This window comes from Poecile atricapillus, chromosome Z (genome assembly GCF_030490865.1).
Source record: "Poecile atricapillus isolate bPoeAtr1 chromosome Z, bPoeAtr1.hap1, whole genome shotgun sequence".
Taxonomy (NCBI): Eukaryota; Metazoa; Chordata; class Aves; order Passeriformes; family Paridae; genus Poecile; species Poecile atricapillus.
Window position 1 is genome coordinate 122,201,026 of NC_081289.1, and position 13,142 is coordinate 122,214,167.

Below are 13,142 nucleotides of genomic sequence, written 5' to 3' on the forward strand. Positions count from 1 at the left end.
ATTGTTTTGTCTGCCTTCTAATATCTGAGAGTTCAGAGATCTTCTCACTCTTGTGTCACATTAGAAGCACAGATTAGAAAAAGAAATGTTTTCTTCTATTTTCATGTCCCAGTTGATTTCTCAGTTTTAAGTCAGCCAGCGAATGACCAGCATTAGCACTATGAACTTAGATAAAGCAATTCTGTACATCTGCAGAAGACTATACAACAGTTAAGAGCACAGTTAGCACCACTTAGATAAGCTGCAATTCTTGATTCCTAGCAAAAGATTTGTGCCAAAAGTCTTGTCTGTGAACAGCAGCACTTAAATTTTTTCAGTAAAATGCACTACTATAAAATTAAGTTTATAAAGAGCCTTAGTATATTCTAGTAAGTCTATTTCCATAAAATAGGTTGCCATGATGGATAAATTTTATATTATTGATAGATTTGTTCTTATTGTTTTAAATTTAGCACAAATGTATTTGAATATTTAAAAGGCACCCTAAAACTAAAAATCTAAGTCTAAACTGCTGCAGAAGAGAAGTTTGTTTGCAAGCAGTTTGATATACAAACACACAACATTGTTTGCAGCTTTGCTTCTGCCAGCTTGATACTGTACCTTTTGTTTTCCTATGCATTCTGTAGTGTGTGAAGTGAAGATTACAGAAGTATTTTAAGATCTCAGCATTAAAGAGTGGAACAGACCCATTCCATCAGTTGTTTTTAATTTTATTTTTTTTACGTTTTGCTCACAATTTGGAATTGAGGCACTAGTCTCCAAAACACAGTTTCATCCATGGCAAAAGCAGTTTTCTTAAAAGCTATTCTTTGGAGGTTTGCATGCTACTCTGGACTGTGCATGCAGCTGTGCTGTGAGAACTAGTGACAACACAGGGCATTTCCTATGATAACAAAAGTCAGTGCATGTGATTGATCAATAAACTTTAATTGAAGCCAGAGAATCTACTTGTTTTGTAGCAACATAAAATTTCTGATTTCAGCAGGACCAAGCACAAGACCTTTCAGACCTAACAGAGAGAGAACATTCTCTCGTCTGGAAGTAAAAAATTTTTTCACCATAGTAAGATGCTTCTTACTTTATATACTTGCGTGCACTTCTGAATTCAGAGTGACAGCTCAATGAGATTACTCGTGAAGCAAAGTTATTTCATTTTTGGAGCCTTAGCTGCAGTATTTGCTTGGAAACAAATGCCAAATATCCATCCTTCCTCCCTCCCTCCGTCCCTCCCTGTCTTCCTGCCTCCCTGCCTGCCTGCCGCGCTTCCTTCCCGCCTGCCTGCCTGCCTGCCTCCCTCCCTCCCTCCCTCCCTCCCTGCCTCCCTCCCTCCCTCCCTGCCTCCCTGCCTCCCTCCCTCCCTGCCTCCCTCCCTCCCTCCCTGCCTCCCTGCCTCCCTCCCTCCCTCCCTGCCTCCCTCCCTCCCTCCCTGCCTCCCTGCCTCCCTCCCTCCCTGCATCCTCTCTGGGCAACCTCTGCACACACTGTCATCCTCTGTCACACCGTCACTCTCTGTCACCCTCACAGTAAAAAACATTGTTCCCTCATGTTCAGGCTGCCTGAAACTCCTTTGCTTCTGTTTGTACCTATTGCTTCTGCTCCTGTCACTGGCCACCACTGGAAAGACGCTGGCTCTGTCTTCTTACAGTCTCCCTTCAGATATTTATATACCTTGTATGTTCTCCACTTCAGCGTTCTCCTTTTCAGGCTGAAAAGTCCCAGCTCTCTTGGCCTGTCTCACAGCAGAGGTGCTTAATCACCCTTGTGGGCTTCATGCCAGCTCTCTTTAAAAAGTACAAGTTTTAGATGCATAAACAGAAATAACAGTTTAAAACTATTCCAGCCTATTTTCATGCACTCTTAATTTGTCTTCCAGCAATTCATGGAGAATACCAGCGTAACTGCTTGTTACAATGAATTGGTACAAATAGAACATGGGGAAGTGCGATCTCAGTTCAAATTACGGTACGTAGAAGTGTGAGAATCTGCAAACATCAATCTCTTGGTCTAAATAATTGTATCATGTTACTTTCTGCTTCTTCCCAGTTACACATATGTGCACCTTGCATCTGTATGACACCTGATACACTACACTTTGTATTTCCTCACTCTATTTTGTAAAGGACAAACTCAGCACTTTAGTAACTGGTACCCTGAGAAATCTTGGTCAGTGTAGGTGTGGTCTGCAAATTTACTTGATGGTAAAACTTTACAAAGTCATCCTTGATCTCATGTGTCTGAGCTTTCATATTCAAAGGCTTGAAATTAATGCAATCTTTATTCAGCTCTATGTTTTCATTTCTTGCTTGGCCAAGACTTGGCAGGCCAGGAGCACAGTTTTATATGTTAGTGAGAAGTTAAATGATATTCATTCCCAAATGCACTTTTTTCTTTAATGTGACTAATTCTGTATTTAATATAGGCGCTTTTGCATGCATGTAGATATTTTTCCAATGCAATCATATGAAACTATAGGAAAGAAATGCAGAGAAGGGGCTGTTCTCTCTGTGGCATAAATTAATTTCAGTTCCATCTACAGAATACACTATCACTTCTCTACAGGTTTCAGTGTCTCTGTTTAAGAAGTTGATTTTTTCTAATATTTTCTTTGCAAACTGATACCAAAGTGACTTCACATTTTGAGTGATTGCATATTCATACATTCAAACTGCAATTACAATAAAATTTCAGTGAAAGAAATTGAATTTTTGTTTATACAATTTTAATAGTTGTTTTCCAAAACTCAGCAGGAGTGTCTTCCCCTTACCTCTATCTTATTAGGCAGTGCCATTAAAAACTAATCATAACTGATACTGGTTATGGCATTCAGGTATAATTTTTTTTTTTTTTTTTCATTTGTGTGTTTTAATTAAGTGGGGGAAAGAGTGCTGCACTGCATGTCTGTGCTGCTTGTTGCTGATTTGCAGGTCTTCTAGACAGCTTTGTAAAAGCAAAAGGGAAGAGAATGCAGAAAGTTAGTTGAGAGAATTGAACACAGCATATGGCACACTTTCAGACACAGGAGAAATGTGGTGAAAAAGTAGCACCAGCCCCAGAGAGCTGTAGATGAGCTCATGTCAGTGGTCAGAAGTAGCTTTCCATTCCTAGCACAGACTCTGCCTTTCCACATAGCTGGTTCTGGTTTGAAACTTGTTTGGACATCTGTGTGCTAATTTTGTGCTAATTAAAGGGGATATGGGCCATTTAAACTTGTAGTTTTACTGGCTTGCTAGTCAGATCAAATGAAAATACTAAGGCTTGAATAGTGCAAACATATCTGTGTATTTTCTTACAGAAAGTCTATGTAATTACATTTGTTAGCACCAGACAGGTATCTACCACTGAGACAAATTAGTTCCTTCACACAGCACAAAATCACACTTGGGAACCAGCTTGAATTGCTAGAAAACCACATATAAAATTACAGTCCAAGCCCCTTTTATTATATGAACAGAAACACTTCTGTCATCTTCTGTATAAAACACTTCTTTCCTACAAATCTTCATCACATGACTGCATATCTGTGTTTCTGTGTATGTCTCTTTGTGTATCCTACTTTGTTTTGAGTTACTTCCACAATAAGCAGAAGTAACAATATCTTGTATTTCTTATTTCTCCAGTCAGGGGTACTAATTCAAACCCTACTATGCAGCCTGGAATCAAGATATTCCTTTTAGGCAATAACTGTGTACAGGAATGTTTATGCATGGTACATTTTTGCTCCCTGCAATGAGAGTTATATAGAAGGTAATTAGTTTGTCTTTAGATGAAATCAAAGATGAGATACTGACATCTTATCAAAGCAAGTATGCCTGAATTGTTTCTTCTAGTATTCTCTTCTGGGCCATGGTAGGGTCTTGGAACTACATGATCTTCAAGTCCATTCCAACCCAAATAATCCTATGATTCTATGAGATACACATTCTTCCCTAGTGTTAGAAGCCTATATTAATGTTAATGCCATACATTTTCCCCTAGTTTTAATCTATATTAACGTTAAAGCCATCCTGTGTAATTCATAATGTAAGCAATTTGAATTCTGTAACAAGAAGGTAAGGCTTTTGTTTTCCTGCATTAGTTCAAGGATAGCCCTGAAAGAAAATGGATAACAAAGATCATCCTGAATGATCAGGATGTATGGAAATTAAGTCACTGCATTATTACTTGGAAGAATGAAAATTGGTATTTTCTGGACTAGAACTCTGAGATGGCTTGAATTGTTTCCTTCAACTGTGTTGTATTACGATTTCTTCGATAGTGCCAATCTATTTGCTCCATTGAAAACTTTGTATATATTTTATATTATATTGTATATATCTGCTGTCACGGTTTTTGTGTTCCTGATCTTTAATGATCACAAAACTTTCTGATGTAATAGTAATGTGTTATTTTTGCTGCTAATTGTTAGTTCCTGCTGTTCAGAACATGTGTGTAGATACAAGCATACTATTAAGATGCAGCAGTACCTATAAGCACTTTTACAATGTAATCTGCAGTAAAAGCACGTTAACAACAGGGATGTCTGAGGCTGAATGTTCTAAAGAAGTCATAATAAAGATAGCAGCATGCTCTAGTCAAAACAACTGCTACTTTGTGGTTCATCTATCAATAAGTACAATTTAATCACGTATTTATAGTGAACAAAATGTTCTAACACAAAAACTAATGTGTAATCATTTGCTGCTTTCAGGGCTTGTAATGCAGTGTTTACGGCATTAGACCACTGTCAGGAAGCCGTAGAAATAACCAGTGAAGATCATGTCATTCAGGTAGGGGGGAAAATGTTAACTATTTTATTGAATTTGAAAAGAGGAACTCCAAAGAGATCTTGGCTCAGTAGTTCCTGTTTTGTATCAGTATTTTAGTTTTGTTGCCCATGAGAAAGCCTTGTGCAAAGAACTGCTTAATTTCTGGTTGCTGCACACTGATACCTGCTGAATTTTTAAGACTTCCTTCTGTAACTTCATTTAGATGGTAGTTTTCAGTAAACCAGTTGTTTCTGGTAAAACCTGCATTAGTTCTCTTTCAGTTATTTCTGATATTTTACATACTGCCTTCTCTGTTCAGCCTCTTGAATAAAATGTTTCACCATTACACAGTATTTTTATATGAGAAACACTGAATTGGAGGGGTGTGTGGTTGTGGCTTTAGGATACAACTTGTCACACTTTGATACTCATATATAACTTACTAGCTTTTAAATAAGTTCTTTTTGATATTGTGCTAATGTACTTTTGTTTCTGCAGTATGTTAATCCAGCCTTTGAACGGATGATGGGGTACTGCAAGGGAGAACTTATTGGCAAGGAGCTCACTGAACTACCTAAAAGTGATAAAAACTCTGCAGATCTTTTGGACAACATAAACGCATTTATTAAAAAAGGAAAGGTAAGCAAATAAAACAAAGTCATGTGAAATTGCTATGGAGTTCTATTCTGATTTGTTTTTTATTGCTGTAAGTTCAAGAGCACAAGATGTGTTCTTGATGAGTACACATACAAGACCAGAATTCTGTTTCTCAGATGTCTAAGCACAACAGCCCATGCCACAGACAAGTGACTACAGATTTCATTAGCTTTGCTTTTAGGACCTGACTGAACTCCTGCTGATTTGCCGGGTTAAAATCAGTATCAGCAGTATCAGAATGTTTTCTGTGTTTCTGTTTTGCTTAGAACCCATGGAGCTTTTGTCAGTTGGAATGTAACAATTTGTCCCTCAGTCAGTCCCTCGTGTGGCTGAATCACCCTATCAAAATGTGTAACTTCCGTCAAACAGCAGAGCCTTCACTGACTGCTTACTTAAAGCACCAAAATGTATTGGCACACTGTGGGGTGCCAATTGTTTACCTAAAAATTACCTTTAGAATATCTGCAGTGCACTGAGAACTCCTGTCCTTGCAGTGATGGGCCTGGCAATACATGTTCCCCAAATACATGCAACAGTCTCTTATCCCATCTTCCCTGGGTTGCAAAAGTACCTGTCGCCCTGCCCTGTCTCACGTTCCGCTTCAAGACCTTTGGGGAGTTCTTGAACTTTCATGTAACATCCATCAATGATCTGAGTTTCGTGAGTCACTGGAGTTGCTTGCAGGTTCACTTTGGTTCATTAGCAATACCTACAGGCCACTTCTGCGGTGCTCCTCCTCATTTATATGGGCTGCCGAGAAGCTAGCACTGCCTGCTCAAAGGTATCGTCTACCCATTTTCCAACTTCATCCTACCCTGCTGCCAGGTAGTTCCCTCCTTAAGATCTTTCCTCTTTGAGGTTAGTTGAAGGACATCTTTACATCAAGGACTTCTGAACTGTAGCCTATATGTTGCATGACAACTGACAACTTCAAAGCTGAATGGTGCTTGACACAGAGCTCATTTCTTCTGGTGCCAAGGGATATCATATGGATGTGTTGTAGCCACTGCTCTTTATGGTGGCACCTAGCAATAATGTTTGTCATGTCTGTAAATAAATTATACCTAAATTTGCTTGTAAAAAACACTTTCTCCCAAGAGGAACATAATTATACTGTCCTTATGTTAGTAAAAGGTGCAGCTCTCCATTGGGTGAATAGCTGCTGCTCTCTCTCTCTCTCTCTGTATTATACTTAAGACTATATTAATTTTATACAATTTTTAAAAAGACAACCATGAAATAAAAATAATCATTTAGTACATAAGGTCTATGCAGGAATAAAAAAACATTTGACTGCAAGCTATGTATGCTCAGATGCTGTCTCTGTTTTTTGTGGTTTTTTAGGAATGGCAAGGAGTTTACTACGCAAGAAGAAAATCAGGAGACAGTATCCAGCAGCATGTGAAGATAACACCTGTGGTCGGTCAAGGAGGGTAACTAACTTGTGCGGAACATAATTGCTTTCTGGGTTTTAGGGCCTTCTCTCTGCTATCTGCATCTGTAAGTTTGACATGAACCTCCATGTATTTAGCAACTGGGCAACCCCTGTGTTTGTGTGTGTGCTTGTACGTGTTCCCACCTTCACAGTTCAGAACGGACACATTACCAAATTCAGCCCCCAGATGTGCAGGAGAATTCCTGGACCAACAGAAGGATCAGGTGTTGTGGGACAAAAGCCTCATGTTATGCTGAAGGAGTGCTTATCACCCAGTTGCCTTGCTGGTGTTGGGCTTGGTATCTGCTTCCCTGAGGGCTTGGAGATCTCTCCTTTAGAAAATAGTCATGTATCACTTCACTTCTCTCTTTTTAATTTGATGTGGTAACAAGTGATTATTTTTGTTGCTAGGAAAATAAGACACTTTGTGTCCCTCAAAAGACTGCATTGTACCAATGAAAACAACAGACAGGTATTGTGTTTCTTTCATGTGATAATTTTCATAGCTTTTGAACTGATATTTTTTGGCTTATAAATTTTTCCAAGAAGATGTGACCTGTATTGTCAATGAGATTTTCACTGTTGGAGCAAGCAAGAAAACTTCAACATTTGCATGCATTCGTCTCCATTTATAGGACCCCTGAGTAGAGGAAGATCATCATTTATTTTCTGGAGCATGGATATGACAGTTGAATCCATGATACTGTTGAGCAACACAGACCACAGTTCAAAAGGAGTTCAGGCCTTTTCTGCAGAGCTGTTCTGCCAGTCTGATCTGGTGTACTTTTGCCAATTAATGACCTATGCTCAGTGGTCCCAAGGTTTGACAATGTGTGGTACTTACTTAAATGAAGTGTAGTCCTCATGCTGGCCCTGAGACTTCGCACACCTGCCAGAACAGGTGCTGTGGAAGGATGCAACTCATGCCATGACCCGAGTAAACCAGCAGTGGTGGCAGAGCTGGGTCTTTGCAGTCCAGACATAGATCCACAAAAACTGCTCCTGCAATAAACCTGATGGTGTGGGGAGCTGTTTGCTGTCATCTTGTCCTGGTTTCCTCCCTCTGACAGTGTCTGAGTCCTATCACATACATTGTCCTGTAAAGTCTGGACTTCTGTGAGCAAAGGAGTGAAACCTGTCTTTGGCATGTGGTCTCTAGGGGTGGGATAGAAAGTGGAAAGCATAGGAAGTGACTGAAAATATTTTAGACCAAGCATGTGCTCCAGAAATAGGATATGTTTCCATGTTGTTTCGGGGAGGAGTTATGTATCTTGTTTTATTTAGAATTTTATGTTCTTTTTCCTGTGATGCAGGTAAAGACACTTAGGTAGGAAAAGTATTTAGAAAGTCACTAGTATGCCTAGTTGCCCCTTCTTGAGTAGAATGCTGAATATTAACACATTATTGGAAAACCACCACTGCTAAAAGAATTCCGTAAGTGGTAACATTTGACTGTTGAAACCATCCTCCTTGCACAAGCTTTTGTGGAGGTAGGTAGTAACAAATCAAGGAGAACTCTTCATAATTCTTAGAAGAACTCTGAATGTCTATCACTGAAAATTAAGACTCACAGTATTTTAAACTGACTTCATCTTTGAACTGAAACACGTATCTTAGTATTAGCTGCAAAGTATCATTTACAATCAACTGCTCAGACTAGAGTGCAACAGTTTTATACTAAAAACAGTGATAAAGTTACATGTATTTCTTTTTAATTCCCTGTTTAAACATCATAACTGTTATTTCATTTATAGCTGCTTCAATGTTGATTTGAAAGTAAGACATAATCTGATATTTTTTTCTATATTATACACACAGCTGAAAGACTAGTACAGGGAGATATATATGTGATATTCTTAATGCAAGATAGTAAATACTACAGACTTGAACCCATATGTCAAAAACAGCAGTAGGAATATAAAAAAAAAAAGTCCTTTTCTTCTGTTCTTCTTCGCCGTGTAGACTGGACTGCTTAAACCAGTAAGAAACGTAGAATCATAGATTGATTTGCCTGGAAAGGCACCTTAAAGATCACCTAGCTCCAACCCCCTTGTCACAGGCAGGATCACTTTCTAGTAGGCCAGATTGTTCAAAGCCCCACCCAACCTGGCCTGCAATTTCTAGGGACAGGGCATCCACAACTCCTCTGGGAAACCTGTTCCAGTATCTCACTACCCTCACAGTAAAGAATTTCTTCCTTATAGCTAGATTAAACCTACCCTCTTTCATTTTAAAACCACTCACCCTTGTCCTATCACTACACACCCTTGTAAAATTTCCTCTCATTTTCTTGTAGGCCCCTTTAAGTATTGGAAAGTACTAAAAGACCTCTCAGACCTTCTCTTCTTCAGACTGAACAACCCCAACTTTCTCATCCTTTTCACATAACAGTGATGCTACAGCTCTCTGATCAGGCCCTTCTCTGGATCTGCTCCAGCAGGTTCGTGTCTTACACTGGAGGCACCTCCCACGTGTTGCGGCCCCTCATGACAACACAAAGCTTGGTGCCATCAGCCAAGCTGCTGACGGTGCACCTGATCCCACTGTCTGTGTCCCTGACAAAGATGTTACATAATACTGGCCCCAGTGCAGACCCCTGAGGAGCACCACTCATCACTCCTCTCCACCGGACTCCTGGCCATTGGCCTCAACTCTTTGAGCAGGACCATTCAGGCAATTCCTTATCCACTGAGTGGTCCACCTGTCAAATCCAGGTCTCTCCACTCTATAGTCAAGGGTGTGCATGGAAGCATCAAATGCTTTGTACAGGTCCAGTTACATAACATTCCCTTATCCACCCATCATAGGAGGCCAATATGTTAGACATGATTTGCCCCTAGTGAAGCTGTGCTTGTTGTCGCTGGTTATCTCCTTATTTTCCATCTGCCTTAGCAGAGTTTCCAGGGGAATCTGCTCCATGAATTGCAGGGCACAGAGATGAGACTGGCTTGTCGTTCCCAGGGTTTTCCTTTTTATTTTTTGATCTTTAGAAATGACAGTTAAGTAAGTTTCTCCATTTCCAATCACTGGAAATTTCACTGGACTGCCATGACTTCTGAAATCTGATGGATAGTGGCTTAGCTACTTCCTCCACCAACTCCTTCAGGACTCACAAATGCTGATCAGCTCCTGTGATCTTGTGCACCTTCAAGTTCCTTGGATGCTCCCAAATCTCATCTTCTCCTATAGTGTGTGGTTTTCATTTTCCCAGTCCCTACCTTTACCTCCTGTGACTCAGGCAGTGTGTGCAGCTGGCACACTTGCCAGTGAAGACCAAGGCAAAACAGTCAGAGAGTACCTCAGCCTTCTATGTGTCCCAGGTAACCATATCACTTGTTTCCTTCCAGAGGGGGACCACATTTTCCCTAATCTTTCTTTAACTCACCAAGGTACCTATAGAAGCTTTCCTTTATGTCCCTGACCAGATTTAATTTTACCAGGCTTTAGCTTTCCTAACATGATCTCTGGCTCTTCAGACATTCTCTGTACTCCCAGGCTACCAATCCTTGCTTCCACTATCTGTAGGCCTCCTTCTTTTGTTTGAGTTTCTCAACAAGTTCTTTGTTCATCCAAACAAGCCTCCTGGCATTTCTGTCTGACTTCTCCTTCTTGTGAAGTATCACTCCTGAACTCAGAAGAGGTGATCCTTGAATATTAACCAGGTTTCTTGGGCCCCTCTTCCCTCCAGGGCTTTATTCTATGGTACTCTAGCAAGGAGGTTCCTGAAAAGGCCCAAGTCTGCTCTCCTGAGGTCCACGGTAGTGAGTTTACTGTGTACCCTCATCAATGCCCTGAGGATCTTGTACTCCTCCATTTCATGATTGCTGCAGCCCAGGCTGCCCTTGAACTCCACATGCCCCATAAACCTCTCCTTGTTAGTGAGAAAATGGGAAGTTAAGAAACAAATACTATTTCAGGACTTGTGCATGAGGTGACATCCACATTCTCCTGTACTGCTGGAAAGTACCATCTATTCCTGTCTTTTTAGTAGTGGTTCATGAGAAGCTACTGGCAAATTAAGCACTATTAGACCTGGGAGATATACACACTTGGTGATCCCAGGGAATATGGTCTTCAAAAGGTTCTCCACAGATACAGAAGTCTGCCGCAAAAGTTAAAGACTGCAGCCTAACAGAAAGTAGGGTCTGTGGAGATTTAAGGTCCCTTGGGGAAAAAAACAAGGTGTATCTGACAGAACTATGTAATTGTTCTGTTTCACTTCTGTCACGGAAATATCTCATGCCTGTAAGAGATCCTGGACAATGCAGTTTTCCTAATATCCATGCCTTAATACTTGCAGCAGTAGAACTTTTCCTTATACTAAAAAAATCAGGTTCCTTTTCAAGCCGCAGGTAAATCTTTATGGAAGAATAAAAGGAAATAAAATTAAATATTTACTTACTTTACAGAGCAGTAAAAGCTGTCGTAATTCAAATTTTGATGCAAATGTCTAATGTTTTACTGCATCAACATAATTTTAAACAGCTTAATCTCAGCATTCAAACAGTATATGTTGACTTCAAAACATCCTTATGTCATTATACAGTTTCACCTTAAAAAATGTTTATGTGTTTTTTGCCAGTACCAACAGCCTCTGTAAGGGATATCAGAGACCACCAGAACCTTCATGTATTTCTGTGCCAGATTTATCACATAGAAAAATCTAGCATGTTACATTTACGCATAGGGGAAAAAAATATCTAAAAAAGCATTAAGCATTCTTACAGTGAAGATTTATGAATGGGAATTGACTTTCATGTGACTATTCCCATGTGCTGAACCTAGGTAATTATTAATGTTGCCATTGTCAGTTTGAGACCTGGCAGGATAGAGTCCAGTTTTCACATTCATAAATTTACAAGAGAGGTGTTGTTTCTTTCAAGAACATATTGACCCAAGATTAACTGTGTAACTGCCCTCATAACTTACCTTACATGGCTCTTTCAGGATATGCCTGCAAAAGGGGAAGAGAAGTATTCAGAACAGAAATGTGGTTTATTTTTTTAGTAAAGCACTTGGAGGACTATGCCTATGTTTCTGCCAGTTGTGCAGTAGACAGAGATATCATTGGCTTTGAGAGAAGCTCCACGATGAGGCCAGAATAAGCAGTTCTGATGCCTTGTCTCACTGTACTGTATTTGATGAGATTTCCTTAATCTTACTCTGTTTGGTTGAAATTATTTCTCTGAGAGTTTCTATGCGGTTACAAGAGAGGTGTTCAAACTTTGAATTTTTTTTTTGGATGAAGAGTCAGTTCTTACACTCCCCTGAACAAGATTTATATGGAGCATGAGCAAAGGGTTTCCCTTTCTTGTTTTTTTAATTAATTACAAAAAGCCGTGCCTATATTTTGTGGGTTTTTATTCCTTTCCATTTTCTTCTCTTTTCCTTTCACCCTTTTTACCTGTCTCCCCCCGACAGCAGAAAGAAAAAAACAAAAGGTGTGCAAGAATAACAGAAAAGAGAATTTGTATAATTCCTTTCCTTTTTTCCCTGAATAATCCTCATAGGGACCCTGCAGCATGCACTGTCACAAACTGATACAGACACTAAGAGCACACAAGTACAACCTTGTTGTACTCCCCTTTTAACTGACAGGTTGCAACCCTGGATTTCATGCTTCCATGCAATCTAGTGCTTTGCTAGAGGCAGGTGATGGATTTGGTCAGAGGAACCAGTCAGCATATGACAGTAATGGATTCCTAAATATTAAGTGTACTGAATAATGTGTAATTACAGTGTCAAGTACTGACAATTATTCATCTGAAATAAGAGGGTAAGTGTATCTTCTCTAGTGACCGCAGTAAAAAAAGTACTGCATTATTTCTAGTCTTTCTCTGTGACTCTGTTAGCTATACTTAAATACACCACACACCAGTTTTCAAGGGATAACTTGAGGAACTGCCATCTCTGGACAGTTTTCCTATTATCAGCAAAAGACTATTCTTATCACATAACAAAGGAAAGGGGTGAGGTGATTAGCAGGTATTAAACTGTCATGAACTGGACGGTATTTTTGAATGAAAAAGCAGAGGAACATTTCATTTGAGTTACTGCAAACCAAGCAAAGGCTGTAAATTTTAATATATGGAAATATCCTATCTAATTTCTAAGAAATCTTGAAATACCTACTGTTGGAGATACCCAAGATGTTTCAGAAGCACAAAGAACTAAAATTTCATGTTTAATTCTTCATTCATGAGAATGATTAAAAACTATTTGAAAATAAAGGTCTGATGAATGACATCTACCTCTATCTCTTATTTTCTGGAGAGTAGTTTTTATAACTGAGTTTCTTGAAGTCC

General features: G+C 39.5%; 1 protein-coding gene across 9 annotated transcripts in view; it reads left to right on the top strand.

Moving 5' to 3' along the window:
• PDE8B (phosphodiesterase 8B) overlaps window positions 1–13,142 on the top strand; it is a 72,658-nt gene that overhangs the window by 42,294 nt on the left and 17,222 nt on the right. For 4 of the 9 annotated variants that reach the window (XM_058865229.1, XM_058865235.1, XM_058865228.1 and 1 more), the window contains 5 exons: window positions 1,874–1,962; window positions 4,688–4,766; window positions 5,244–5,384; window positions 6,747–6,835; window positions 7,249–7,309. In XM_058865229.1, coding sequence (XP_058721212.1) covers window positions 1,874–1,962; window positions 4,688–4,766; window positions 5,244–5,384; window positions 6,747–6,835; window positions 7,249–7,309 — 459 coding nt within the window. The remainder of the gene's footprint in view (window positions 1–1,873; window positions 1,963–4,687; window positions 4,767–5,243; window positions 5,385–6,746; window positions 6,836–7,248; window positions 7,310–13,142) is intronic. The other 5 variants (XM_058865237.1, XM_058865236.1, XM_058865230.1 and 2 more) reach the window with 4 other exon arrangements.